Here is a 26,553-nt window from a genome sequence, read left to right as displayed (position 1 = left end):
TCGTAAATTGCTGGTCCTCCTCCAAAGCATTTTCTAATTAAGGTTACAGTGAAAAGTATATCTTAACTCATTGGTACATTGTTTAAAACTGCACCGGAGGAAGTTTAAGTTAATTTCAGAGTTTTAATCTGATATTTACCTTATTCTGATTTACAGGAAAGTTTAATCACCCTGAAATCATTCAGCTGGTGGCGACATTGAACAAAGAAAGGGATTTTGGCAAGAAAAAAGCCTGCGACAAAGATCTTTCAGGGGAACAACCTACCTAGCTCAAAAATCGCAGACTTCGTTCAGTACTCAGGTCAATGTTTTTGTAATTTTATCATTTAGAGTACGTGTTTCAACAACAAAAATGGCGGGGGAAGGCATCAACTCCATTTCCTCCTGTCCTAACAAAACTGTAGGAATTTTGTAATAATTTATGTGCAGTTTAATATTTTGATAGTATATTTAGAAATAGTGGTACTAGCTGTAAAGTAATTAAGACAATATCTGCAATTAATTCATTTGATCTTTTTATTTAAGGCACCAAATTGTCTTGATCATTTAGCTTGCCAAATGATATACAGACCACAAAGTAGTGTTTCCAATTAATCTGTACTTACGCATACACAATGTTTTTAACATTAATCTTGGAAAGGAATGTGCTGACTGAGCAAGCACCAATTTTACATTAACACAGAATTATTGCACATGGTGGATTTCAATGGAATGTGATATTTTTGCAATAAAACAGGTTCTTGCTTACATTTGTATCCATTTAACAATATATTGTTCATGAAGTCAAGACTGGGTAATGAGACATTAAGTCCACAAAACAGGCTTTGGTCAAAGAAGCTGGTGTGAAACATTCTGTTGTAAAGTAACTATAAAACTTAGACTGAATACTTAATAAATAAAATGTAGAACCCTGCTGTTTTGTTGAATAATTTACTGTGTCGTCGAGTATCTCTTCCTGAATTTGTTCAGAATAGAATGACGAGACTATTTTAAACAAAATCTTGTAATACCAAAAAGTAGACATTTAAAAAGGTCCGAAGTCTTCAGTATGCCGATACCCCAAGCTCGATTCCTGAACACTGGCGTTTGCAGCAGAATTCAACACATCTTCAAAACTTCCACTGCTATTGGCAGGTACACCACCAACTTTACACTACATTAATAAAAAGCCAATATTATTTACAATCTTTTTTCATTTATCAAGACAGAAACAGTTTAGTTAAGATCAGGAACGATTTGATGTACAGAGCAGGAAAGGGCTCCTTGCCACCTTACTGTCACAATTGGGTATTGCATTTTTGACTCTTACCTCCCCTTTCTATATTTCATGGGCTTGGTTAGCGCCCAGCACAAACCCCCATACTTCCTCCGATTAGGACTCAGTTCAGCTATTTTCTGTCTCCACTATACTTGTTCTTTCCAACATTCATTTCCAATTAATTGAATGTAAAATTAGCTTAGTAATTCGATTTTTGACAATCTTTTAAAATAATTCTTAGTCAAGATTTTATGCAATATTTACCAAATTAAAATTTTACAGTATTAACATCACAATGTCATATATACAAATGAAGGTAAAGCTATTTTTTATTTATATATAGCACAGCAATACCTAGATCGAATCAATGTCATTGGGTAGGTTTGAGAGGTGTGCCAATGCTACCACATTGCCAGCAAAATCATTACCTTCAGACTGCTGACAGTAGTTTCCATCCGCTCTTCAAAGGATTTGAAAGTAGTTGAATTTCTGCGGTAATAGAAAACAATGATTTGTGTTTAATGAATGCATGGGCCAACTAAACAGCTTTCAAGAATCATTATTTTATAAATTCTTCTGCCACATTCACTTGTTCATTCATATAAAACGGAATTCACTTAGCAGAATTCCACCCTATGACTATCAGAGTGAGTCATTCCACATCCAATGACTCATAATTATAGCAGTAATTGATAGACCTATGGTGTTCTTCAAATATAGGCATAAATAGTAACATTTAAAAACAAAGTGAAAACCTTTCAAATATCATATTGTAAATCTATCCGTCAACATGCACGTTAAATGGTATTGTACTATATAACACAGAACAGTAAACACATTATCCTATTTATAATGTAGCATAGGTTCACCAATGAGACTAGTGATAGGTCAGAGCAGCTACCAAATCAAATGCTAATACTATTTTGTGATTAAATAAGTTTTAGAACATATAACCTAAATATGCTAAACTAATAATATTCAGTAGATGTAATTAACAAATTATCATTGCCATATTAATGAATGATCATTTACATGACTATATATTTTAGTGGAATCATAAATCAATTGCCCTGATTACAATAGTGCGACAAACGGATTGGAAGGTCAGTATGGGTCCTTTTCTGTAAATCAGTAATGCAGCTCCTTGTTTCTGCTTCTATTGCCTTTACTGAATAAATCACCCTGAAAGTTGGTTTTTAAGCTTGTGTCTTTGCACCATGACAATTTACAACATGAATGTAAAAATAGTTGCTTAATATCTGCAGCTACTAATTCAGTCTCTATTATTATGCCCAGTAACTCCTCAGATTTTATGGACTAATTGTATCAATAATTGCAGTACCATAAACGGGGTACAGGTGGATGTCTCAAATTTGTTTTGTTCAATATGTGGGGTATAGTAATTAAGGTTACAACTGTACAAATCCCCGTGTATTTACTTGGAAACTAGTTTGATTCTGGCTTTATCGTTTTAACTGACAAGCACTCACCCACACTTAATCTGAATACAATTGACCAGAAATAAATACTACTTGTCATCAGTTCACTACTTTAAATAGTTTAAAAGAAAAATGTTAACACACTTTTGCAGAAAATGTTGTAACATCTAAGTTTTTTAAATTACAAGTACATTTATCCAAAAGTTAAGAAGGTACAAACAGTTTTCAAACTTAGCTATGCCTCTGTTCTACCAACACAACACACATTACCTCACAGCAGGCATGCTAATTGATTGCAGGATAGGGTAACTGGCATGGAAGCATTAAGAAAAACAAAACACATGTACTTTAGTCAAGTAGTGTGAAAAAATAAGCCACCATTAAAACATTCATTGAAAAATGCCACTTAACAACAAATTAAATTAAGTGGTACACATCAATAACCCACACCTGGTCTTTGTTGGAGTTATCTAACTGAGAAAACTAATTTAGCTGCCCTAGATTTTCTCTAAAGCCATGTTTCTTATACATTCAAATTGTTAATCAATCATCACTGAATTACTAGAGGTAGGAGACCAGATATACAGATCACCAATGGCTGAGCTCACAGCTGACCTGAAAGATGCATGGACTTCCCCCTGTTTTACATTGTATACTGTGAGGCTTCATTTCTAGAGGATATCCAGCCACAATTAATGTCTTCAAGCTGGCTGAATAGCCAATCACATTGAAGGATGAGTACAGATAATAAGAGAGGTAAAAACTAGCCCAATCTTTCACTGACATTTAAACATTAATAAACAACCCTAGATTTCCCTCATTGCCGCCTTCCTATATACCAATCAGCAATTGTCAAAATGGATCTTCCATGCAGTAACAGACAAAGTTCGTTCCCATACTCTTGACAAATGCCTGGCTACGATAAAGTCCTTGAGTTGTGAATTACATAATGTGGTAGGGCCTGTAGAAGCCCTGGCCACAACATTTAATATCTAAGCCGTGCACTCCAAGCTTAAGCATGTATGGTTTTGGTTTATAATTGTCACATGTACTGGGGTACTGTGGAGGCTATGTGAAGGACACAAACCAATGAATTCACGTTAATTGAATTCACATACTACACGCCTTTGTCTGTCCTCTCCACTAATTTACATCTTTCTAGAAGTTTTTTCACAGCTCACCTCACTAATACCCAGTCTGTCTCATCACCTAATTTCAAAATTGTGCTTCAAAGATTCTAAAGATTGGAACACATTAAATGTAATAGTCAAACAGATTTGTGATTCTCAGCCTTTCTGAAATAGAGTCCCATATGTTGCAGTCAGTAAGGTTGGTATCCTCTATAAACACCTGATGCTATCACAGGACACTTATTAAAGTTGCTGGGTTATCCCGGATTCCTTTAAACTGCTAGCATTCATAAAACAGGAGTAACTTATGCGATGAAGTTATTTTTACTTGTTTGTACAATTTACTTAGATTACCTTAATTAAGGGCCCCATTAAGCTTGAAAAACGCTTCAAAGAAATTGTTTTACATTCAATATTTCCTTTCAACAAAATCAAATTGTTTGCTCTAAACTTAAAAAAATATGATTAAACACTCTTTAGAGTCAGGAATGTTAAGGAAATGCAAAACTGCTGCATTGGTTTACTTATTTACATCATGGAAACAGAATCTATCGTTGACTGGGAAATGGAAATATTACATGTAACCTTTTGATCCTCAGGCCCCTCCTCATACTTGTTACCGTAATACCAATTACTAATTACTTGTAATGTTTCGAGTCGTATTCTACACATCGACAACTTAAAGCACATAGCTCCATCATAGTGAACATTATAAATTGATAATTAAATCTCCAAAAAAGTTTGCTAAACTTTAGTTCAGCGTTGACAGCCTGTCTCGTCATTTTCTTCATTTGCTGTTTTGGTCTATTTACTTGTATGTTTTTAGTGCACCTTTAGTTTTTGTATTATGGGGGTTGGGGGAAATCATTTTTATCTCCTTCCTCGAAGGAGATGCGACTGTTTCATCATATCTCCGTCGGCACTGCGGCTTTAATATCGTGAAACTGACGGTCCCTTTGTTAGGGATCGACAGCGGGAGCCCCAACCGCAGGAGCTTCGATCGCCCTGAACGCGGGAGAAAAGGAGGAAAGAAAGTATAAGCTATTTGCCTTCCATCAGTGGGGAATGTGAGGTCGCCGAAAAAACAAGATGGACGTGCTGCCTGCACTGGTGAGGACTCGGAGGGAGTGCCATGAGTGCAGTGATCTTGGTGTTTTGCGAGGACATGGCTCCATGAGGACATCCCGGAGTCCAGTGCGAGTGTGGACGGCTTTCCGTCTGTTCGGGCGGACAGGGACTGCAGAGAAAGTGATAGCAGTCGGTACAACTCTGGTCACAGCACAGTGAAGGAGCGTATGTGTGGCCCGGACATTGAACTGATGGCTGTGGGTCTTTGCTTATGCTGTGTGACCTGGGAATTCTCACACATCATTGTGGTGGCTGTTTGATTTTTGTGTGGTTTTGTATCTTGTTGCTTTTTTGTATGACTGTTGGCAAGTCAAATTCCTTGTATGTTTACATACTTGGCTAATAAAATGAATTACAATTATAAATCAGGAAACCATTATTTTACAAAAATGACATCACATTTCAAAACACTACAAATTCTATTGTGAAGGGACAAAATAGGAGTAAAATGCAAGTTATTTCCTTGAAAGAATAAATTGATAACAATATTTTACTAGGCTAAATTATTTGGGTAAAGGACAGAGTCTTGTTAATAGCATTGGAACGAACTGCAGATGATGGTTTAGATTGAAGAATGTCACCCATTCCTTTGCTCCAGAGATACTGCCTGACCCGCTGAGTTATTCCAGCTTTTTGTGTACCTTCCAGTTAATAGAGCAGACTCTGCTCTGCAATCCGGCCCCAGTTTTGAACGTTGGCTTCCCAATGGACAGGATAAGAGTTTCAAAAATCAAGGCTAACACAATTGCATTAATTATCTAACAGAGAAGGTTCGTGTTGGGCAAGAAAAAGATGAGCCCAAATGAGATCCACAGATGCTGCTACAGTTGGGCAAGAAAGTGCTTGATGGGACCGGTACTCAAGCTGCAGTATAGAAACTATGCTTGCATTTCCATATGCTTAGAAGTCAAATTTCAAAGTCAACTCATTCATCAAAATATGCAAAATAAAATCTACCAACCTGTCCTATTGTACAACATTGCCCTTTGACACAAAGATTCACCTTGAGACCACGGAAAACATGGTCCACCTCCCATATCTGAGCAGCTTCTTCTCAGCAAAAATAGAAACTGATGTTGAAATGCACCAACACCTTAAAAGTGCCAGCAGACTCTTTGTTCAACTGAGGAAAAATATATTTGAAGATCAAGATCTCAGACCTGGCATAAAACTTGCCCCTCCTAAATGCTTCTGAAAATGTGATTATATATAGCAAGCATTTCAAGGCACAGGAAAAATACCTCCAACAATGTGCTTTAATTGAAAGATAAGCAAACCGATGTCAGCATTCTTTCCCCGCCTCTAATTACTCTGTCGGTTCTGTTGGGCAGACCATGTTGTTGGCAGGTCCAACATCAAACTGCTGAAACAAGACACGCCATCCTGCGCACTGTCATTGGAAAATAATCCCACATGAACAGAGGAAAAGATGCAAGGATGTTCTCAGATCCCCCTTGAAAATTGCAAGATTTGCACTGTGTCTAGAATAATCAGGGTGCAGAAATGGAAAATGAGCATATGCGGTGATTTTGAAAAATTCAAAGCTACTAATTGGGGACACACAGAAGCTTAAGTAACCATCTGAAGCAAACCAACTGACCACCAGCCATCCACACTATCTGTAGAAGAGTCTGCAGTTCCCACATGGACTTTGCACCCCAAAATCCAAATAATCAGAGTGGAAGCAAGTCGTCCTTGGTACCGAAGGGCAGCCTCTTCAGCAAATGAGAATTGCAAAATGGTGGAATTCATGTTTATGTTAATAAGAACACGCTTGGTTATAACATGATATATAATACTCTTGAAAAAATATCAGGAAGAATTATTGATCAAGAAAATGCCCACTCAGAAATATTTGCAGTCGATCATGCACTAATAAATTAACCAAAATGAGAATAGAATTGTTAAATTACAATTATATTTTAAAGGATAAATGAAAATGTTTAAGCTATTTTAATCTCACCTGCTTGGGAGCAGTAGACTGAAGTAATGCAAGCTATAGCAAAACAGTTAATTAGTTATAAATATTATGCAGCACAGACAGTACACTAAAAATATTCTCAAAATAATTATAGCATGAAAATATAGTTAGATACTACAGACATTTTCTTACTCTTAGATTTGAAAGATAGAGAAACCACATAATACAATTGGTAATTTTTACATGGCTTGTGTAGAATAAACGTCAATGTATGTTCTATATATAAAATTCCTGCGTAAGAAATAATTAAATCAAAATTATTTTCTCTTTAACTTACTTCATATCTCCTAGTTTCTTAGTAAGCGTTGAGCTTACATTAGTTAAAGCTGCTGATGCCTTCTGTCCTGTGTTATTGAAAGTCTCTTGTGTTTTTTTGTATCTTTTGGGGGGGAAAAAATGAAGACATGACACAACTTGTTACAGAAATATTAGGTTCTATTTTAATCAAATGAAGAGTATAACTTCAGCATCACATATCAGAATGTAAAGAAAAACAGCAGTTGGTCTATTTAATTTGTCCCATTCAATCAACTTGGACCGAAGTAAAGTTCCATACTCTCCTGCAGCTTGGGAAAAACAAAATATTGTTTCAAAGTAAATAAATTCTAAACCATCTCAAGGTTAGAGGGAGGTGGGGGAAAAGAGCAAAGAATTTGAGGAAACACTCAAGTGTTTTCAGGACATAACAGTAACGCAACACCTAATATCTAATTTACCTTTTACAATGGTATCAGTCATCAGCATGAAATAAGACAGTCCCCATTTGAATGCTTTCTGTGCATCTGCTTGTTAGATGAGTCAGACACTGATTCCAAGTCCATGACTTGAAAGAGATTTCTGACTCCAGTATGTATGCATGCATGTGTGTACATACACATTTTGCAACAAATGTGCAAAGAAATAACAAAAATCCCTATCCATTTTGATCTCCTTGAGAAGATCAAGCAAGCACCCAAAGCAATAACATAAAGCAAATTACATACATAATTAGGGAGCAGCAGTGCGAGTTATTAAACTCGATCTGTCTGCCTTCTCTATGTCAATGCTCTGGCATCTAATTATTCACCTTATGCTTACTCATTTAAATATCTACTTGTTGCAACAATAATCTGCAGTAGGAGAAGTTTGTACTAAGGGTGAACATTGTTTGATTGAATATCAAACAATGTTAAGTCTGCAGTATGTCAGCTGATGCCGAATCAACAAATAGCCACAGTGTGACCAGCCAGGGAAACGAATCAATGTATGAACAGGACTGGTGAAGCAGTATGTTCTAGTTTCTATATTGAAACATACATAAATTATGATCTGACGTTCTACTTTATCATTGTTGTTTTGGGATTTTCATTACTTTGACATGTGAAATTTGGTAAAAAGCAATTGAGCCTATTTCAGGAGGCAAGATTCATGGCCAAGCAAACCAACTGAAATCACAAAAGATCGGATAAAACATCTATTCACAAGCAGAGGTGTTTCACTATATCTGTGTTCTAACATAACACCAACAATTAACTACATGGTAAGACCATGGAAAGTGTGGACTGCTTCACGTATCTTACGAGCTGCCTCTCCCTAAAGACCGCCAAAAATGATGAAATTCATTATTGGCTTCAAAGTGGCCAAAGTCAGTACTATGTGGATGTCTGAACCATCTATGTGAGAAGATAAAGACATCAAAAAGATGTTGGTCTACTCAGTAGCAATGATCCCGGACAGCTTTCCTGCTTCTTAGACAGATCACATCTAGCAGGTACCACAAAACAATCATGATGCCTCCCCCCTCCAAATGCACTGGCAGAATAAACATATCAAAGTGAGTGTCCTCTCCCATGTCAATGGGTCCAGCATTGAGGGCTGAATTACACTCAGGTGACACACAGCCAGAGCAATCACATGTTCTGCACTAGACTCCCAAAACAGACAAACAATTCTGAATTGTCTCACAACCACAGTGGACAGAGATAAAGATCCAAGAATGTTATCAAAGTCTTCCTTGTAAAGAGCACTCATGCCATCAACTCTTGAGATTCTCTGGCTCACGCTACCTAGAGTGGATGAGCAACGTTTGGAATGACATGGAGGATTGTGTTCATTTGTTGAAAACTAGAAAAACACAGCACAAATGGAAAGGTGTGTCACTTGCCAAATAACCCATTAGGGAAGAATTGACAGCTAGACTCAAACAAAAAGAAAACATTATATGGAATATTGAGCATGTCATGCCCATTTTAATTTTAACTGGCTGTAAAATAGTATCAAAAATTCATTTAACTTTTGTGTTATTCTTACAATATACTAGATCAAGTGCAGCCCCTTGGGTCCCGTTCCCCCAACGCAATATGCCATCACTCACCATAGCCCCTAACTGCGCAGGCGCGGCTCATTCCCCCTCATCCCCCAGCACTCCCTCTCCCTCCCTCTTCTTTCCCCTCTCCTCCTCCCCTCCCTCACCTCTCCTTTCCCCTACCCTGTCATTCCCTCCATTCTTACATAACCCCTCTCCCCTCCCTGCCCCCCCCCCCCCATTCCTCACCTCCACCCCACTCCCCCACTAAACACAATGTTTAAATAACATTAAACAACAATCCTTGCCTTCTCCTCCTCCCCTCCCCCCCCCCCACTGCCTCCTTCTCCTTACAACAATGTAACAAATCTCTCATTGCACTGGGAGTTCTGTCATTTGTTAACATTGTAACAGGCAGGGCAAGTGGAAAAGTGGATTATTTAAAGTTTAAAGTGTGAATAACAAAAATATAACAAAAATCCGAGTTTTAGTTTTAGCACTATCGCACTATTGGAGTAGCTTCGGGATCACACTAACACACACACAAACAAGATGACAGTTTTAGTGATGTGAGGGCCAGGTGAGACCCGTCGGATCCCTGTCACACGGGAGGCCTGGTCCCCAACGCAATATTCCACCACTCACCCATTGCCCCCAACTGCGCTGACGTGGCAATAACGTAAAAAATAAGATCAATGTGATCAATCTCACTCTCCAACTTGAGTTCCCTATTCACCTCCTGCATTATCCTCCTTCTCCCCACCCTCCTCTGCTTCCTCCCGTCACCCCTCCCTCCCCTCCTCTCTTCCCCTTCCCCTCCTCCACTACCTCGCCATCCCCTTCCCCATCCCTATCCTCCTCCATTCCCCCTCATCCCCAGCACTCCCTCCCCCTCGCACCTCACCCTCTCTTTTCCCCTACCCTCCCTCCTTAACCCCTCTCCCTCACTGCTTCCCCACTTCTCACCTTCCCTCTATCCCACAACCCACAATGAAAATCGCGATGTTTCATTTTGAAAAGGAGTTTCTTTCCTGCAATTTTTAATGTAAATGGCAACCTCCCACCTATCCCCCCCCCCCCCATCCCCCCCCCCCCCGCACAAAAAAAAAAACATTTTTTTTGCAGATGAAACCTCTCCCCAAGAATTTGATTAAAACTGAGCTTTTTTGAAAATAGTGATTTTTTAATGTAAATGAGTATCGGGATCCCATTGTGACATCATACGCTGCTAAAGGGCAGTGCAGATGGAAGTTAATTTTGGCAAAATGGTTTTTATAAAGTTTAAAATGTGAATAACTTGTAAAATATACCATCAATCTGAACAAAACTTGATACAACACACCACAGGACAATGGTGAGTAAGGTGTACCATTTTGGCATAATTTCCGGATCACACCCATCACAGATATGCACGCAGACATGCACAATAACAAAGATGAGAATTGGATCCCTGTCACACAGGAGGCCTGGTTCCCCAACGCAATATTCCACCACTCACCCATAGCCCCCAATTGCGCAGGCGCGGTTGACGGGTTCCCATTGTGACGCCAGAGATTCTCGTTGTGACACGAGTCACAGCAACCCTCCCCCAACTGCGCCTCGCCATCCCTCTTCCTACCCCTATCCTCAATTCCTGCCTCATACCCAGCACTCCCTCCCCCTCCTCTTCACCCTCCCTCTTCTTTCCCTTCTCCTCCCCTTCCCCCCTGCCTCCCTATCTTTTATCTTACCCTGAGTCACTCCCTCCCTCTCTCCATAACCCCCACCCCTCCCTTCCCCCCTACTCTCCCTCTGTCTCCCTGCTCCCCACCTCCCCCTCCTCCACCAACCCTCCTCTGCTTCCTCTCCTCACCCCTTAATTCCTCTCTCCGTTCCCTTCCCCTCCTCCAGTACCCCACGAACCCTTTTCCTACCACTATCCACCTCCATTCCCCTTCATTCCTCAGCACTCCCTCCCCCACCCTCTTCTTTCTTCCTCCCCTTCCCACCCCCCCACAATAAAAATCACAATGTTTTTTTTATAAGGGATTTTTTTCCTCGTGATTTTTTTAATGTAAATAGAAACCTCTCCCCTATCCCACCCCACAACGAAAATCGCTTTTTTTGGGGTAAAAGAAACGTCCCCCCAAGAATTTGATTAAAACAGGTTTTTTTGAAAATCGTGATTTTTTAAATGTAAATGAGTATCGGGGTCCCATTGTGACGTCATTGTGAATGAAAACGGAAGAATAAAATGGAATTTATGTAAATGAGATTCGGGATCCCATTGTGACGTCATACGCTGCCAATGGGCAGTGCAGATAGAAGTGAATTTTGTCAGTGCTTTTTGTAAAGTTTAAAATGTGAATAACTTGTAAAAAGTACCATCAATCTGAACGATACTTGGCTAATGCACACCACAGGACAAAGGTGAGTAAGGTGGGCCAAAAATTGTAGCGCTATTGTGTACCGTTTTGGCGTAATTTCAGGATCACACTCACAGACACACACGCATACTAACAAGATAAGAATTTTAGTAATAAATATATAGATAAGTATATAATAGCAATAGTATATTTGCAAGCTAATTATTCATTATCAGGCTTTCAACAAATTGCAAAACTGTCAGAAATGTCTGTTTTGACGAGGAAACCCTAAATCAACTTATAATGTCCAGAGTCATCTGTGAAAGTTGTTACAGGGTGTACAACTGGTCAAGCTTTCTATTTGCATGCTAAAGTGTCTCCCCTCTGCACCATTCCCTGAACCATGATCACCATATTAGAAATGAAGAAATAAGAAAAGAAAGATCATCCATATTGATCCCCATATTACCTGGTAGCGCAAAATTAGTGAATGAATCGACTAAAAAGGACAGCATTTGTTGTAAGCAAAAAAAAATATGCTGGAGTATCCCAACGGATTACACAGCATCTGCAGAGGGACAGATTACTTTGGGAGTCGGACTCTTCTTCAGACTTAGTGGGGGCAAGGAAGCCTGAAAAAAGAGACAGGGATGAGGTAAAACTCGGCATGTGATGGTAAACCTACCACTCTATGAAGGGGAAAAAATCCCCTCAGGTTCCTATTAAATCTTGCTGGTGTGGGCAAGTTGGGCCGAAGGGCCTGTTTCCACACTGGCACTATGAGTCTGCCTTTCATAATCTATGACCTATGCTTGCAAGATGGTGCCAGAAACGCGACGGGTCTTGAGTACGAGTGTATTCATGTATAGTAAAAAATAATTTTAGGTCCTTGAGTCCTGGCAACATGCTGAGTTATTTTCCCTGCACTCTTTCCAGCTTAATGCCATCTTTCCTATAGCAAGGTAACCAAAACGGAACGCAATACCCCAAGTGAATGCTCACCAATGTCTTGTAGAACCATAAGGCTAGATGCAGGAAGATTGCTCCCGATGTTGGGGAAGTCCAGGACAAGGGGTCACAGCTTAAGGATAAGGGGGAAATCCTTTAAAACCGAGATGAGAAGAACTTTTTTCACACAGAGAGTGGTGAATCTCTGGAACTCCCTGCCACAGAGGGTAGTCGAGGCCAGTTCATTGGCTATATTTAAGAGGGAGTTAGATGTGGCCCTTGTGGCTAAGGGGATCAGAAGGTATGGAGAGAAGGCAGGTACGGGATACTGAGTTGGATGATCAGCCATGATCATATTGAATGGCGGTGCAGGCTCGAAGGGCCAAATGCACCTAATTTCTATGTTTCTATAATATAGTGTCCCAACTTTTATACTCAATTGCCTGACTGGTCAAAAGCTTTCTTCACCATCTGTCTAACTGCAATACTACTTTTGTTTTTATTCTATTATTACCCATGTCAGCATTTTGGATGAAACATAGTAAAGAAAACAGAGTTCAAAAATCAGTCTCAATGTGTTTCATTTTATAAATGAGATGAGAATGAATTAAAAAACACAGTGCTTTTTATATCGCACCAGGGTCTCTTCCATATTCCACACCAGGACATCTGAAATGTCCTCATTCTTCAGGGAACGGGGATTCCCCTCCTCCACCATAGATGAGGCTCGCACCAGGGTCTCTTCCATATTCCACACCAGGACATCTGAAATGTCTTCATTCTTCAGGGAACGGGGATTCCCCTCCTCCACCATAGATGAGGCTCGCACCAGGGTCTCTTCCATACCCCGCAACACTGCTCTCTCTCCCCATCCCCGCACTCGTAACAAGGGCAGAGTCCCCCTAGTCCTCACCTTTCACCCCACCAGCCGTCACATACAACAGATAATCCTACGTCATTTTCATCACCTCCAACGTGACCCCACCACTCGCCACATCTTCCCATCTCCCCCAATGTCTGCCTTCCGCAATGACCGCTCCCTCCGCAACTCCCTTGTCAATTCTTCCCTTCCCTCCCGTACCACCCCCTCCCCGGGCACTTTCCCTTGCAACCGCAAGAAATGCAACACCTGTCCCTTTACCTCCCCTCTCGACTGGAGAGAAGGCAGGTACGGGATACTGAGTTGGATGATCAGCCATGATCATATTGAATGGCGGTGCAGGCTCGAAGGGCCAAATGCACCTAATTTCTATGTTTCTATAATATAGTGTCCCAACTTTTATACTCAATTGCCTGACTGGTCAAAGGCTTTCTTCACCATCTGTCTAACTGCAATACTACTTTTGTTTTTATTCTATTATTACCCATGTCAGCATTTTGGATGAAACATAGTAAAGAAAACAGAGTTCAAAAATCAGTCTCAATGTGTTTCATTTTATAAATGAGATGAGAATGAATTAAAAAACACAGTGCTTTTTATATCGCACCAGGGTCTCTTCCATATTCCACACCAGGACATCTGAAATGTCCTCATTCTTCAGGGAACGGGGATTCCCCTCCTCCACCATAGATGAGGCTCGCACCAGGGTCTCTTCCATATTCCACACCAGGACATCTGAAATGTCTTCATTCTTCAGGGAACGGGGATTCCCCTCCTCCACCATAGATGAGGCTCGCACCAGGGTCTCTTCCATACCCCGCAACACTGCTCTCTCTCCCCATCCCCGCACTCGTAACAAGGGCAGAGTCCCCCTAGTCCTCACCTTTCACCCCACCAGCCGTCACATACAACAGATAATCCTACGTCATTTTCATCACCTCCAACGTGACCCCACCACTCGCCACATCTTCCCATCTCCCCCAATGTCTGCCTTCCGCAATGACCGCTCCCTCCGCAACTCCCTTGTCAATTCTTCCCTTCCCTCCCGTACCACCCCCTACCCGGGCACTTTCCGTTGCAACCGCAAGAAATGCAACACCTGTCCCTTTACCTCCCCTCTCGACTCCATTCAAGGACCCAAGCAGTCGTTCCAGGTGCGACAGAGGTTCACCTGTATCTCCTCCAACCTCATCTACTGCATCCGCTGCTCTAGATGTCAGCTGATCTACATCGGTGAGACTAAGCGGAGGTTGGGCGATCGTTTCGCCGAACACCTCCGCTCGGTCCGCAAGAACCTACCTGACCTCCCGGTGGCTCAGCACTTCAACTCCCCTCCCATTCCCAATCCGACCTCTCTGTCCTGGGTCTCCTCCATTGCCAGAGTGAGCAACACCGGAAATTGGAGGAACAGCACCTCATATTCTGCTTGGGGAGCCTGCATCCGGCGGGCATGAACATTGAATCCTCCCAATTTTGTTAGCCCTTGATGTCTCCTCCCCTTCCTTAGCCCTCGAGCTGTCTCCTCCCATCCCCCAGCCCTCGGGCTCCTCCTCCTCCCTTTTTCCTTCCTACTCCCCGCCACCCCCTATCAGTCTGAAGAAGGGTTTCGGCCCGAAACGTTACCTATCTCCTTCGCTCCATAGATGCTGCTGCACCCGCTGAGTTTCTCCAGCATTTTTGTGTACCTGTGCTTTTTATGAAGATGTGTTCTTCCCCCATCATTTATAAACACACATTGAAATGAAGCAAGTTTAGCCAGATAGATTACAGTATTTTTATGGAGCACATTTGTTATCTATGCTTCAATATTCTTCAAAATAAAATTTGCTGTCACTTTTTAAATACACTAATTCTGGTATAAAGCATCACGAGTACTGTAAACACACTTCTACTTTGACCATTATAAGAAAAACCATCTGTAAAAATAAAACTGTTGCGAAATCCAAACTATTCTCACCCAAGTACAGCATCCAACTTCTCATCTATACACCCGGAGACCATTTACCTTAGCAATGTTAACAAGGCACTTTAATAGTATCTCTTTAAAAAAAAAAGCTACACCCTTCAGAATTTAATCAGTATATCAACTGATAAATTTTGCATTAAGTATGAAATATTTGTTTGTTAAAATTAAAGTTAAGCATTTTTAAGTAGAACATGTACTCTAAGGTAAACCAAATGGCAAACTCGATTACTCAAAAACTTACATCACAGAAGTCTGCATATCATGCCAACTTTTGCTTAAGTTATGTTTTATTTCATTCAGTGGGGTAATACCCATCTTCTGCTTTATTTCAACAAGATGCTTCTCCTTGGCAATCAGGGTTTGTCGCAATGCAGAAATTTCCTCTTCTAGCTGATATGAAAGAGAAATTATTGATATATGCTAACCAGAAATCTCAATAGTTTACACTATTATTTCCCATTTGGCGAACCCATTCAACATTTTAAATACAATTTCCTTAGAAGTAGACCACTAGATAGAATTAATGCAATCATTTTGCAATCCAAAACATAATTTGTGTCTTAGAAAGGTTTTCAACAAGACTTTTCTGTCCTTGGCCTCTTCATTGCCAGAGTAAGTGCACATACAAACTGGAAGAAGAGCACCTCATATTCCACTTGAGTAGCTTACAACCTAACTACATCAATAGTCTTCAATTTCAATTGTTGACCCTTCCCACCACTCTTTTGCCTGCTACCCCTCACTGGTGCGCACCCATTTCTCCCACCATCCAGTCATCCCGCTCTTTCTCCCCAACCCCAAGTATACTCATCTCCCATCCCATCTGTTCTTTCATACCCCATTTCCCCCCCAATCCCCTTCCACCCATATTCCTCCCTCTGGTTTTCCATTTTACTTTTCTTCTTTTCCTCATCCTTTGTCTCCTTTTCACCTAAAGCCGTTGTCATTATCTCCACCCATCTGCCAATCACTTCTTTCACCAATATCCACTTCTCACTTGCCAAGCTTTGCCCTATTTTCACCTATTTTCTTCCAACTTTCTCTTTCCTATTCCATGTGTCTGAGTAAGGTCTAGCCTGAAATGTTGTCTCTCCATTCCCTCCACAGATACTGCCTGACCCGCTGAGTTACTCTCTTGCATTTTGTGTTTGGCTCAAGATTCCAACATCTGCAAAGTCTTGTCTCATCACTTTCTTCATCTGCATGCCCACCTGACCTGCCACAGGGAACCATGCACCTGTACTCCCTGATCTCTGTGTTCTACAATGCTTTCTAAACCATTTACTAAAGAAGTCCTGCCCTGTTTTGCACACCTGTTACAGAGTTAAATTACACTTACCATTCCTTGGCCTGCCTTCCCAAATGATCGAGATCCTGTTATAGACTTAGATATCCTTCCTCCCTGTCCACTATACCACCAATTTTAACGTAGTTTGCAAATTTACTAACACTTTGATTGGATAATTAAAAAAAATTAAACTATCTTCTCAATGCACAAGTCAATTAATGTCTGCGCAATTTGGATTCGAGGCAATGAAGATGATGAAGGATCTTCAGGGAATGATTAGAATAACAGATGCTAGAAGTTTTCTTGAAACAAGGTTTTACTAGTTGTAGGAGAGCAAATTAGGAACTGCACAGATAGAAGAATCCCAGAATGTATGGTTGAGAGAAAGAGAAAGGAGAGCAAGTTTGTTGAACTAATTTTCCTCTGGTAGTTGCAGGAAAAAAAAGGGATATCTGCAGGGAAGAATTACGCAAGTATGAATGACAAAAACTTGTTAGGCCTCAGAAGACTAATCATGTGCACCTGGGTGCATATACTCTCAACGCCAGACAATTATAAAAATCAACAGGCATTTATTTGTAGAATTTGTGGAAAGGGAACACTAATACTGAACTGGGCATGAATTTTTGGATGATTTAAATCACATTTACTCACAATATTTGAACCTTTTTAACAACCACAAAGGCTGTAATCAGCTACATTTATTTTTGATGGCCTGCAAATTAGATGGTTCACAACAAAAAGACAAGCTATCGGATAGCTTTTCAGACTAACTTCAGAACAACATATCAGATCATAATATTAATATACAAAAGACACTATCATACCTTAGTCATACTTTAACAGCCTGCATTCAGTTGGTTTTCATTGTTTGGAGTCTTAGACAGTTTCTGTCATATTAATCTCAAAATTATTTCTTTCACATTAGATTCCAAACACTTTTCCCCCTCCCTTTTTGGTTGCAAATATGTATTTAGCTTCAGTTTATCAGTTGTTCCACAAGACTCCAATCAACTATTTAACAAACATGACCCTACAAGCAAAGCCGCATTTTAATATCTATTGGTTCAATGTGCAAGGTGGTACAGCTGGGTGCAAAGTGGTACAGCTGGTGGACCTGACTTCCATTGCTTCTGCGTGGAATTTGCACTCTCACTCTGCAACCACGTGGGTTACTTGCACATGCCAAAAATGTGCAGGATTAGTGGGTAAAATGGCCACAGCAAATTGCCCCTCGGTAGAATCCTGTAGCTGATGGGAATGAAGGGAAATTGAATAAGGGATTAGCGTAAATGGTACATGTTGGTTGCCAGGGACTCTGTGTGCTGCTTAATTTTAATATAGGGGCAAAATGTTTGTGACCGAACACATTACGTTGAATATCATTTGAAGAAAAATCAATATTGAATCTAGAGATCAGTGTGGGATCTTTCGATACAAAATGTCTGTCCATTCCCTCCCCACTGAGATCCTCCAGCACTGTTTTTTGCTTAAGATCCTAGCATTTGCTGTGGCTCATGTCTCCAGGTTGATTTATGTCACATTCATACCAATGTTTTTTTTACCAAAGGAATTGACAATGTAATGAGCTTACCTTGGCTAATTCCACATGAAGTTCTTCCTTTTCTATTTCAGGTTGCATGCCAAGGTCAATATTGGCACCTGGCTCACTAAAGCATTCAGTTTCAAGAAGAACTGTGAGAAAACAAGAATATCTTACAGATCCAATCGATCAGCTTCTTTTTACAGTTGGGTCAAAATTCAATCAACATTATATGGACTGCAATCAATCAGAAATCATTTAAATGTTAGTACTTCAACTTAATAAATAATCTTTTAAACCAGCAGGTGGTCTCTCATCATCGGATATGTTTTAAATGGGACTGAATATTGAACTCTGATCCAAGCTTATCATGGAATGATTAAATTATTCCATGTTCAAGCTTGAAGTATTTAATAAATGATACCCTGAATAATGATAAATTAGAAAACTAAGAAAATCAATAATTACTGCTCATATGATTTCCAGGATTCGATCGGATATGTGACAGAATCCCGAATGCTGGCCAGAAGGGAGGCTAGCATCCAGACACCCCAGGGTGTGAAAGCCCTTGCCAGCTTGCTCAGATATCAGAACCATGCTTAGAGCAGATGGAAATGTTCTTTCCCAGCAGGTTGCAGATTATAATCAGAATCTTGGTTGACCCAGAATCTCCACACTGGGCAAATTATCGTTTAGCCTTTTAAGTTCTGTGGTGATGGAATGGAATGACAAAAACTAAATTAAAAAGAATATTCCAGGCAGTAGAATTTTAAAATTTGGCTTTAAACATAAGGCCAGATACTTTCTAGGTGCAGAATCCAGAAAGCTTTGCACTATCTTTGTTTCTGGGTTCATTATTATCCCTCAAGCAACATTATTAACATCTGTGGTAGGAACGTTACTAGAGAGGATCTTGAAAGATAAATTATGTGCGTGTGTGTATTGGACAGACAGGGGTTGATTGGAGATAGTCTGCATGGTTTCGTCAACGAGAAAGTGTCTCAAATTTGATACAGTGCTTTGAAGTTGACACGGATGGAGTCTGCATGAAATTCAGCATGGTTCTACATGGTAGGTTGCTCTGGAAGGTTAGATCGCATGAGATCCAGCGATAACTAGCCAAATAGATACTGAAATGGCTCCAAGGTAGGAAGCAGAAGATGGTGGTGAAAGCTTGTTTTACGCACTACAGGCCGATGACTCCAAATCAAGTAATTAAAGCAGTTAGATAAACACAACAGGGAAGGTAAAGAAGGAATGTTGAATGTTTTAATGGTTATTTGTATAATTTGCTAGTTTTCAGTTTTCAAACCCTGAAGAATGTATTTCCCTAGTTAAAACATGATTTATACAAAACATTTCCTGCACCTCCCTTAACCAAACACACAAGAAGCTGATATGTAAAAATATACTGTAGGCCACAGCATGAGTACATTTTCTGTCCAATGGGATATTTAACCTCACATTTTATTGGTGTCATATTCTATGTTTACATATTCTGTTGTGCTGCAGCAAATAATAATTTCATTGTCCTATCTGGGACATATGACAATAAAACACTCTTGACTCAACTCTTGACTAACTGTTAATTTTGAATTGTAATCTATTTGACCGTCAACATTCGCTGCAGCAAAGATGTGTTCTCAGCCTCCTACTATATCACCTATATATTCATGTCTACGCAGCTAAATTCTGTTCTAACTCCATCTACAAATATGCATATGACACCATTGAGGCGGTCCATAGCTCAAACAATGATAAGACAGAGTGCAGGAAGGAGATAAAGAGCTCAGTAACGTGGTGTTGAGACAACAACCTCTCCCTCAATGTCAGCAAGACAAAGGAGTTAGTTATCGACTGCATTAAGTGTGGTGGTGTACATTGCCCAATCAGCGTCATTGGTGCCGAAGTGGAATTGGCCGAGAGCTTCAAGATCATGGGCACATATTTCCAAGAATCTGTCATTCAATATTACCAAGAATCTGTCCATTCACATTGAAGCTACGGTAAAAAAAAAGTCTACTCCTTTAGGAGACTAAGGAGATTCGACAAGCCTACAATGACTCATACCAACTTCTACAGACACACACTATTGGGTTGCATCATAGCTTTGTCTGAGAATAGTTCTGCGCAAGAGCACAATAAATTGGAGAGTTGTGGATGTTGGCCCGTCCATCTCACAGACCAGACTCCCCATAACTGACTCCGTCTGCACTTCATGCTGTCTCTGGACTTTCTCCCAAGAACTACAATACAACAATGCAGAAAAACCAAGATTCTGCATGTTGGCATTTTTCACTTTACCTGTTGTACTTATGTATGACCTGATTGTATTAATGTACGGTATTATCCGATTCAATTGAATAGCACGATTCAATTGACTATCTCAGTACACACAATAACTCAATACATACTCTTTCCAAAACGCACATCACAGCTTCACCGGCCACTTCTCCTTGCCCCTCATCAGGCGTCCACGCCGAGGTACCCAACACCGTCTTCTGGCAATAAAATACCAAGTACCTCTTCCGCATACCAGATCCTCTGCCGCGGCAAACCAATGGTATGGCGAAGAGCAGGATGTTGGATGTTCAAGAGAGAGGTGGAGTGCACCAGGAGAAGGGACCAGGGATGAGAAGGGGGTCATGGGTTGCACAATGGTGCAGCTGGTAGAGCTGCTGTCTCACAGCGCCAGAGACCCAAGTTCAATCCAGACCTTGGGTGCCTTCTAAGGTACACAAAAATGCTGGAGAAACTCAGCGGGTGCAGCAGCATCTATGGAGCGAAGGAAATAGGCGACGTTTCGGGCCAAAACCCTTCTTCAGACCCGAAACGTCGCCTATTTCCTTCGCTCCATAGATGCTGCTGCACCCGCTGAGTTTCTCCAGCATTTTTGTGTACCTTCGATCTTCCAGCATCTGCAGTTCCTTCTTGAACACTCGGGTGCCTTCTATGTGTTCTCTGAAACCCCGTGGGGTTGGGTGCTCGGCTTTTCTCCCACATCCCAAAGAAGTGCGGGCTTGTAGGTTAATTGGCCTCTATACATTTACCCACAAATATGTAAGGAGTAGAAAAAAAATGGAACTAGTGTAAACAGATGATTGATGAGCGGCGTGGACTTGGTGTTCCGAAAAGCCAGTTTCCATGCTTTTCTCAAACTAAAACTCCAACCGAACTTCTTCCAGTATTTCCATCACAACCCACATACGACTTGACATGGGGAAACATCACAATATCCATAATTTGTCCCATCAATGGTGTCAAACTCCATCCAACTGCCCCACCTTATTCCGTTTGACAACTACACCCAACTCTGCCCATCTCCTCCTCTCCAACCACATCCAATTCAACTATTTCCCTTCCCCTGACAAACTACACCTCCCCGTCCCAGAAAACCCTCTCCTCTCCTCTCCGGCTGCCCCGTTCACTCTCCTCCTCTCTCTCCCCTCCCCCGGCATCCTGCACCGCTCGCTTCCACCATTTATCCTTATCTACTACTCCAACACCCTTCCCACTAACTCCCTGCCCCTCACCACAACTCCTCCTCCTCGCAATCCCCTCCCTCGGCCGCTCTCCGCACCGTCCCGTCTCCCTCCGGTATCCTGGCCCTTGCCGCCAGCATCCTCCTCAGCTCCCGTCCCCCAGCGAACATCCTTCTCCTCTCCGCCCCTCATCAGGTCATAGGGGATAGGAGTAGAATTAGGCCGTTCGGCCCTTCAAATGTACATTCAATCATGGCTGGTCTATCTTTCCCACCAAACCACATTCTCCTGCCTTCTCCCCATAACCCCTGACATCGGGACTAATCAACCTCCCCGACTCCCTGCTCCTCCCTTGTTTCCACCGCCAGCCCCAGGTCGCCGCTCTCCTCTTCCCCCGGGTCGGTCGGGGAGGCGTTGGGCCGAGGGGGCGGCGCCGGGAACCCGGAGCCGCGGACACAAAGCGGCCCCTCCCTCCTCTGTCTGTCCGTCCACGGAGACTCACCGTCCTGGCAGTCGGTGTGGACCTGGCAGCTGCCCATGTCTTGCTCCGTCACCTCCATCAGCCCCCGTTCCCCTTCCACAAACTCTCCTCTCCGTCCCGTCGCTGCTCTCTGCGCCCAACGACTGACTCGACTCACTCGCCGAAGCCCCGCAACAGCTGGACCCGCACCCGACCGCCCAGCAGCGCCGCCACCGGCCGGAGGACCCACACCTGACCGCCCAGCAGCGCCGCCACCGGCCGGAGGACCCACACCTGACCGCCCAGCAGTGCCGCCGCCGGAGGGCCAGCACCTGACCGCCCAACAGCGCCGCCTCCGGCCGGAGGACCCACACCTGACCGCCCAGCAGCGCCGCCGCCGGTTGGAGGACCAGCACCTGACCGCCCAGCAGTGCCGCCGCCGCCGGCGGGAGGACTCACACCTGACCAAAGATCTTATAGCGGAGCTCTGCCATAGGAGCTCTGCACCTGACCGCCCAGCAGCCCCGCCACCGACGCCGGCCGGAGGACTCACACCTGACCGCCCAGCAGCGCCGCCGCCGGCCGGAGGACCAGCACCTGACCGCCCAGCAGCGCCGCCACCGACGCCGGCCGGAGGACTCACACCTGACCGCCCAGCAGCGCCGCCGCCGGCCGGAGGACCAGCACCTGACCGCCCAGCAGCACCGCCGGCCGCTGGCCGCAGGACTCACACATTGGTCAAGGGTCAAGAGTACTTTATTATCATATGTCCAGAAACGGAACAATGAAATTCTTACTTGCTGCAGCACAACATATGACTCATTAAAACCCATAACAACAACAAAGTTTAGTGTATATAAAAAACTGAACAATAAATAAACAAAAGTGGTGCAAAGTCAAAATTGATATTCCCCAAAGCTACTATGCAGATCAGAGCTTATTTGGAGGTTGCAGGATGCAATGGCCTGATGGCTGTAGCAAAGAAGCTGCTCCTGAACCTGAACGGTACGGTTTTCAGGCTCCTTAGTTTACCTTCTTCTCGATGGCAGGAGTGAAATGAGAGTGGCCAGGTGTGTGTGGGTCTCTGATGATGGACCTGCGCCTGAGGGGAATAGCAGCATCGCTGAAGCTGATCCAAAAGGAGCCTCGCCTTTGTTTTCTGTGCGTTGTGCAATATTTAGAACCCAGGGACGGTTATAAAGAGCCATATTCAGAGGAATTATCTATCAGCTGATTGAGCCCTCTCTCCCATTCCACAGCAAGACGGCCTGATAGTCCTCTGCTTATTCCTGGAACAGCGACTAAAGGACCTGTCCCACTTTCACGACCTATTTCACGACCTAATTCCCGACCTCTGCCGAGTTTGCCCTTGACTCATACTCGCAGCATGGTCGTCATGAGGTCGTAGGAGTTCATTGGAGGTCGTAGGTAGGTCGTAGGTACTCATGGCATAAGTAGTTCGGGGCGTTTTTTCTAGCATGATGAAAAATGTCCACCGGTAAAAAAGGTCGTGAATTAGGTCGTGAAAGTGGAACAGGCCCTTAACTAACTTGTTCTCCAGCAATACTTTATTATAGCTGAACACGATCTCATAAATAACAACCTCCTGAAACCCACTTACTTTCTCCCCAAAAAAATGCAGTTATGGGTCCAAATTTCACCTGTCTTGTGGAACAATCTGTTTCAATCCCAATGAATGACACAGATAGCTGGAGTAACTCAGAGTGTCAGACAGCAGACCTGGAGAAAAGGAAGAGGTGATGTTTCGGGTCGAGCCTGTCATGACGATGAGTCATGATGATGATATGCAAATATCAGTACCTTGGTATCAGCTGACCGAGAGGTCAGATCGCATGTGCACTGTGTAAGCCTAGGCAGGAGGCCATGACTGAGTGATATAATAAACACAGAGAACAAGGAATGTAACCTATAAATATCGTGTCAGTATCATTATTATTCCTCATCTGAGGCGAAGATGTGAAATTGGCGACAAGGACATTTTGGATATTTTAGATATTTTGGATTCTGAATCCGTGGTGTCGAGCTGGAAATTTTTTTTAATTTTAAATGGCAGTCGCTGGAGCTGATTTCTTAGCACTTCGCGGAGTTCCACACTTCGATCCGATGGGTGATGCGCGTACCGTCAGCGTGAAGTGGAATGCTTGGCTGGAGGAATTCGAACCTCATCAAGAGGGCTCTTTCTTGATAAGAGTACGCCGGGGCGGAAGACGCAGCGGAGAGCATTGCTTCTTTTCACTGCGGGACCAGCAGTTCGAGAAATGTTTAAAACACCATGGTACTGGAATGAAGGAAGACTATAAGAAAGCCGGTGATGCTTTGAACAGTCATTATGTGGTGGTACCGAATGCTGCATTTCAACGCCATTTATTCCGTAAAACAATGCAGGAAGAGGGCGAGACTGTTGCTCAATTTGTGACGAGACTCAGACAGATTCAAATATGTGGCTGCTGATGTGGAAAACCAGATATTGGATCAGGTTATCCAGCATTGCACGTCAGACAAGCTCAGGAGAAGGCTGCTAGAAAAAGGGGGCGAGTTAAACCTTAATGATGCTTTGTCGATTGCAGCAGCACTGGAAACTGTTGAGGGACAATTTCACAGCATGAAATTGAAAGCTTCCAAGACTGGGCAAGTTAACCAGCTGTCCTACGGTAGACCAAGAAGTATGCCTGAACGTGAGATCGAGTGTTACAGGTGTGGCAACAAGGGTCACATAGGGAAAGATGCATGTTGTCCAGCAAAAGGTAGAACATGTAGGAATTGTGGAGATAAAGATCATTTTGCAAAGAAATATAAAAGTCAGGCCAGGGACTAGAAAGGGAGGTCCAGTGAAAAGAAAGACAGACCTTGGCAGAAAAAGAAGGGTCATGTCCATCACTTGGCCCTTGTGGCTAAAGGGATCAGGGGGTATGGAGAGAAGGCAGGGATGGGATACTGAGTTGGATGATCAGCCATGATCATATTGAATGGCGGTGCAGGCTCGAAGGGCCGAATGGCCTACTCCTGCACCTATTTTCTATGTTTCTATGTCACGTAGAAGGTGATTTCGGAAGTGATGAAGACAGTGATGAAGCTGGTGAGCATGCTGTTAAAGGGAATTATCAGTTTGCATTGAATGAGAGCCATCACGAGAAAGTTGCAGTGACCATCGGAGGTGTTACAGTGCCAGTAGATTCTGGTAGTGACAGCAACATAATTGACAGATCACTTTGGGAATGCTTGAAACAGCAGAAAATCAAGTGCACGTCAAGGAGGTGTAGTAGGAAGTTATAGCCATACACCGCAACTAAACCATTGCAGACCATTGGATGTTTCACGGCTAAAGTAGAAGTCGGAGAAGGAGAAACTGAAGCAGAATTCATGGTGATAGAGGAGAAGGGAGAACCTCTGTTGAGTCGAAATACAGCTCGAGAGCTGGGAGTGCTTCGCATCGGAGTGCCTGTCAATTCAGCGCAGTCATATGAGGCAGGAATTTCATTCAGTATTCCAAGGGATTGGAAAATTGAAAGGCCAGCAAGTGAAGTTAGCCATTGATGAAAATGTCAAGCCGATAGCCCAACCGGTTCGGAGAACGCCATTTGGACTTCGTGGAAAAGTAGAAGCTAAAATCAAGGAGTTGATTGATCAGGACATTATTGAACCAGTTGAATGTTCGACACCATGGGTGAGTCCAGTTGTGATTGTGCTGAAACCCAATGATGACATTAGACTGTGCGTTGACATGAGGAGAGCCAATGAGGCCATAATCAGAGAAAGACACCCAATTCCTACGGTTGATGAGGTGCTACAAGAGTTATCAACCAGTAAAGTGTTTTCCAAAATTGATCTCAAGTGGGGATATCATTCATTGGAATTACATCCTGAGTCCAGAGAGGTGACAACATTCGTCACCCACTGCGGATTGTACCGATACAAAAGACTGATGTTTGGAATCAATGCTGCTCTCGAGATCTATCAGTACGAAATCCACAGAATTATTCAAGGTGTACCAGGTATAGCAATCATATCAGATGACATCATCATCCATGCATCAATTCGTGAAGAGCATGACAGGAGGTTCAAGCTAGCGTTGACTAAACTTTAAGAAGCTGGTCTCACTGTGAATGAAGACAAGTGCAAGTTCGGCGTCTCTGAGATGGATTTCATGGGACACAGACTCACAAGTGAAGGGCTGAACCCGGCCAAAGCTAAAGTGAAAGCTGTTGCAGATACACATGGACCTCAGAATGCAACCGAGGTGAGGAGTTTTCTAGGACTAGTCAATTATTGTGCAAAATTCATTCCAAATTTTGCTACACAGGCAGATCCGCTGAGAAAGTGGACCAGGAAAGACGCACCGTTCCAGTTTGGTAGTGAACAGAGACAGGCATTCAAATCACTGAAACAGAGTCTAATGAGTG

The 26,553-nt window shown here is 42.5% G+C and overlaps 2 protein-coding genes across 5 annotated transcripts in view; one reads left to right on the top strand and one right to left on the bottom strand.

The window, feature by feature from the left end:
- The window catches only part of hddc2 (HD domain containing 2), a 38,169-nt gene extending 19,680 nt beyond the window's left edge, over positions 1-18,489 (top strand). Inside the window, exons 6-7 of one of the 2 annotated variants that reach the window (XM_033021207.1) lie at positions 157-301; positions 18,283-18,489. In XM_033021207.1, the coding sequence (XP_032877098.1) occupies positions 157-269 (113 nt within the window). In that variant the 3' untranslated portion in view covers positions 270-301; positions 18,283-18,489. Of the gene's footprint in view, positions 1-156; positions 914-18,282 lie in introns of those variants that run through there. The other variant, XM_033021206.1, reaches the window with a different exon arrangement.
- tpd52l1 (TPD52 like 1) lies at positions 503-22,370 on the bottom strand. Of its 3 annotated transcripts, XM_033021203.1 has the most exons (8): positions 22,175-22,347; positions 18,242-18,342; positions 15,601-15,749; positions 7,214-7,315; positions 6,919-6,951; positions 2,968-3,006; positions 1,687-1,747; positions 503-1,153 (listed from the first exon to the last, which is right to left on the bottom strand). In XM_033021203.1, exons 1-8 carry the CDS (start codon positions 22,230-22,232, stop codon positions 1,025-1,027), a joined length of 672 nt encoding a protein of 223 aa, XP_032877094.1. In that variant the 5' UTR covers positions 22,233-22,347; the 3' UTR covers positions 503-1,024. The 3 variants fall into 3 exon arrangements, with proteins under 3 accessions (XP_032877094.1, XP_032877095.1, XP_032877096.1); XM_033021204.1 differs by lacking the exon at positions 2,968-3,006; XM_033021205.1 differs by lacking the exons at positions 2,968-3,006; positions 6,919-6,951 and having other exon boundaries at positions 22,175-22,370.
- Positions 22,371-26,553: the final 4,183 nt, after the last annotated feature.

Source organism: Amblyraja radiata, chromosome 5 (assembly GCF_010909765.2).
Source record: "Amblyraja radiata isolate CabotCenter1 chromosome 5, sAmbRad1.1.pri, whole genome shotgun sequence".
In the NCBI taxonomy this organism is placed as follows: domain Eukaryota; kingdom Metazoa; phylum Chordata; class Chondrichthyes; order Rajiformes; family Rajidae; genus Amblyraja; species Amblyraja radiata.
This window is presented reverse-complemented; position numbering and strand designations above follow the sequence as displayed.

What these genes read in the sequence shown, in the direction of transcription:
- tpd52l1 (XM_033021203.1), bottom strand. Translation starts at nt 22,232, where the DNA reads ATGGAGGTGACGGAGCAAGACATGGGCAGCTGCCAGGTCCACACCGAC. An exon ending in GATATGCAGACTTCTGTGAT is followed by an intron (nt 7,316 to 15,600) that starts GTAAGTTTTTGA and finishes CCCCCCCAAAAG; the next exon opens with ATACAAAAAAACACAAGAGA. An exon ending in ATTAGCATGCCTGCTGTGAG is followed by an intron (nt 1,748 to 2,967) that starts GTAATGTGTGTT and finishes CTATTACCGCAG; the next exon opens with AAATTCAACTACTTTCAAAT.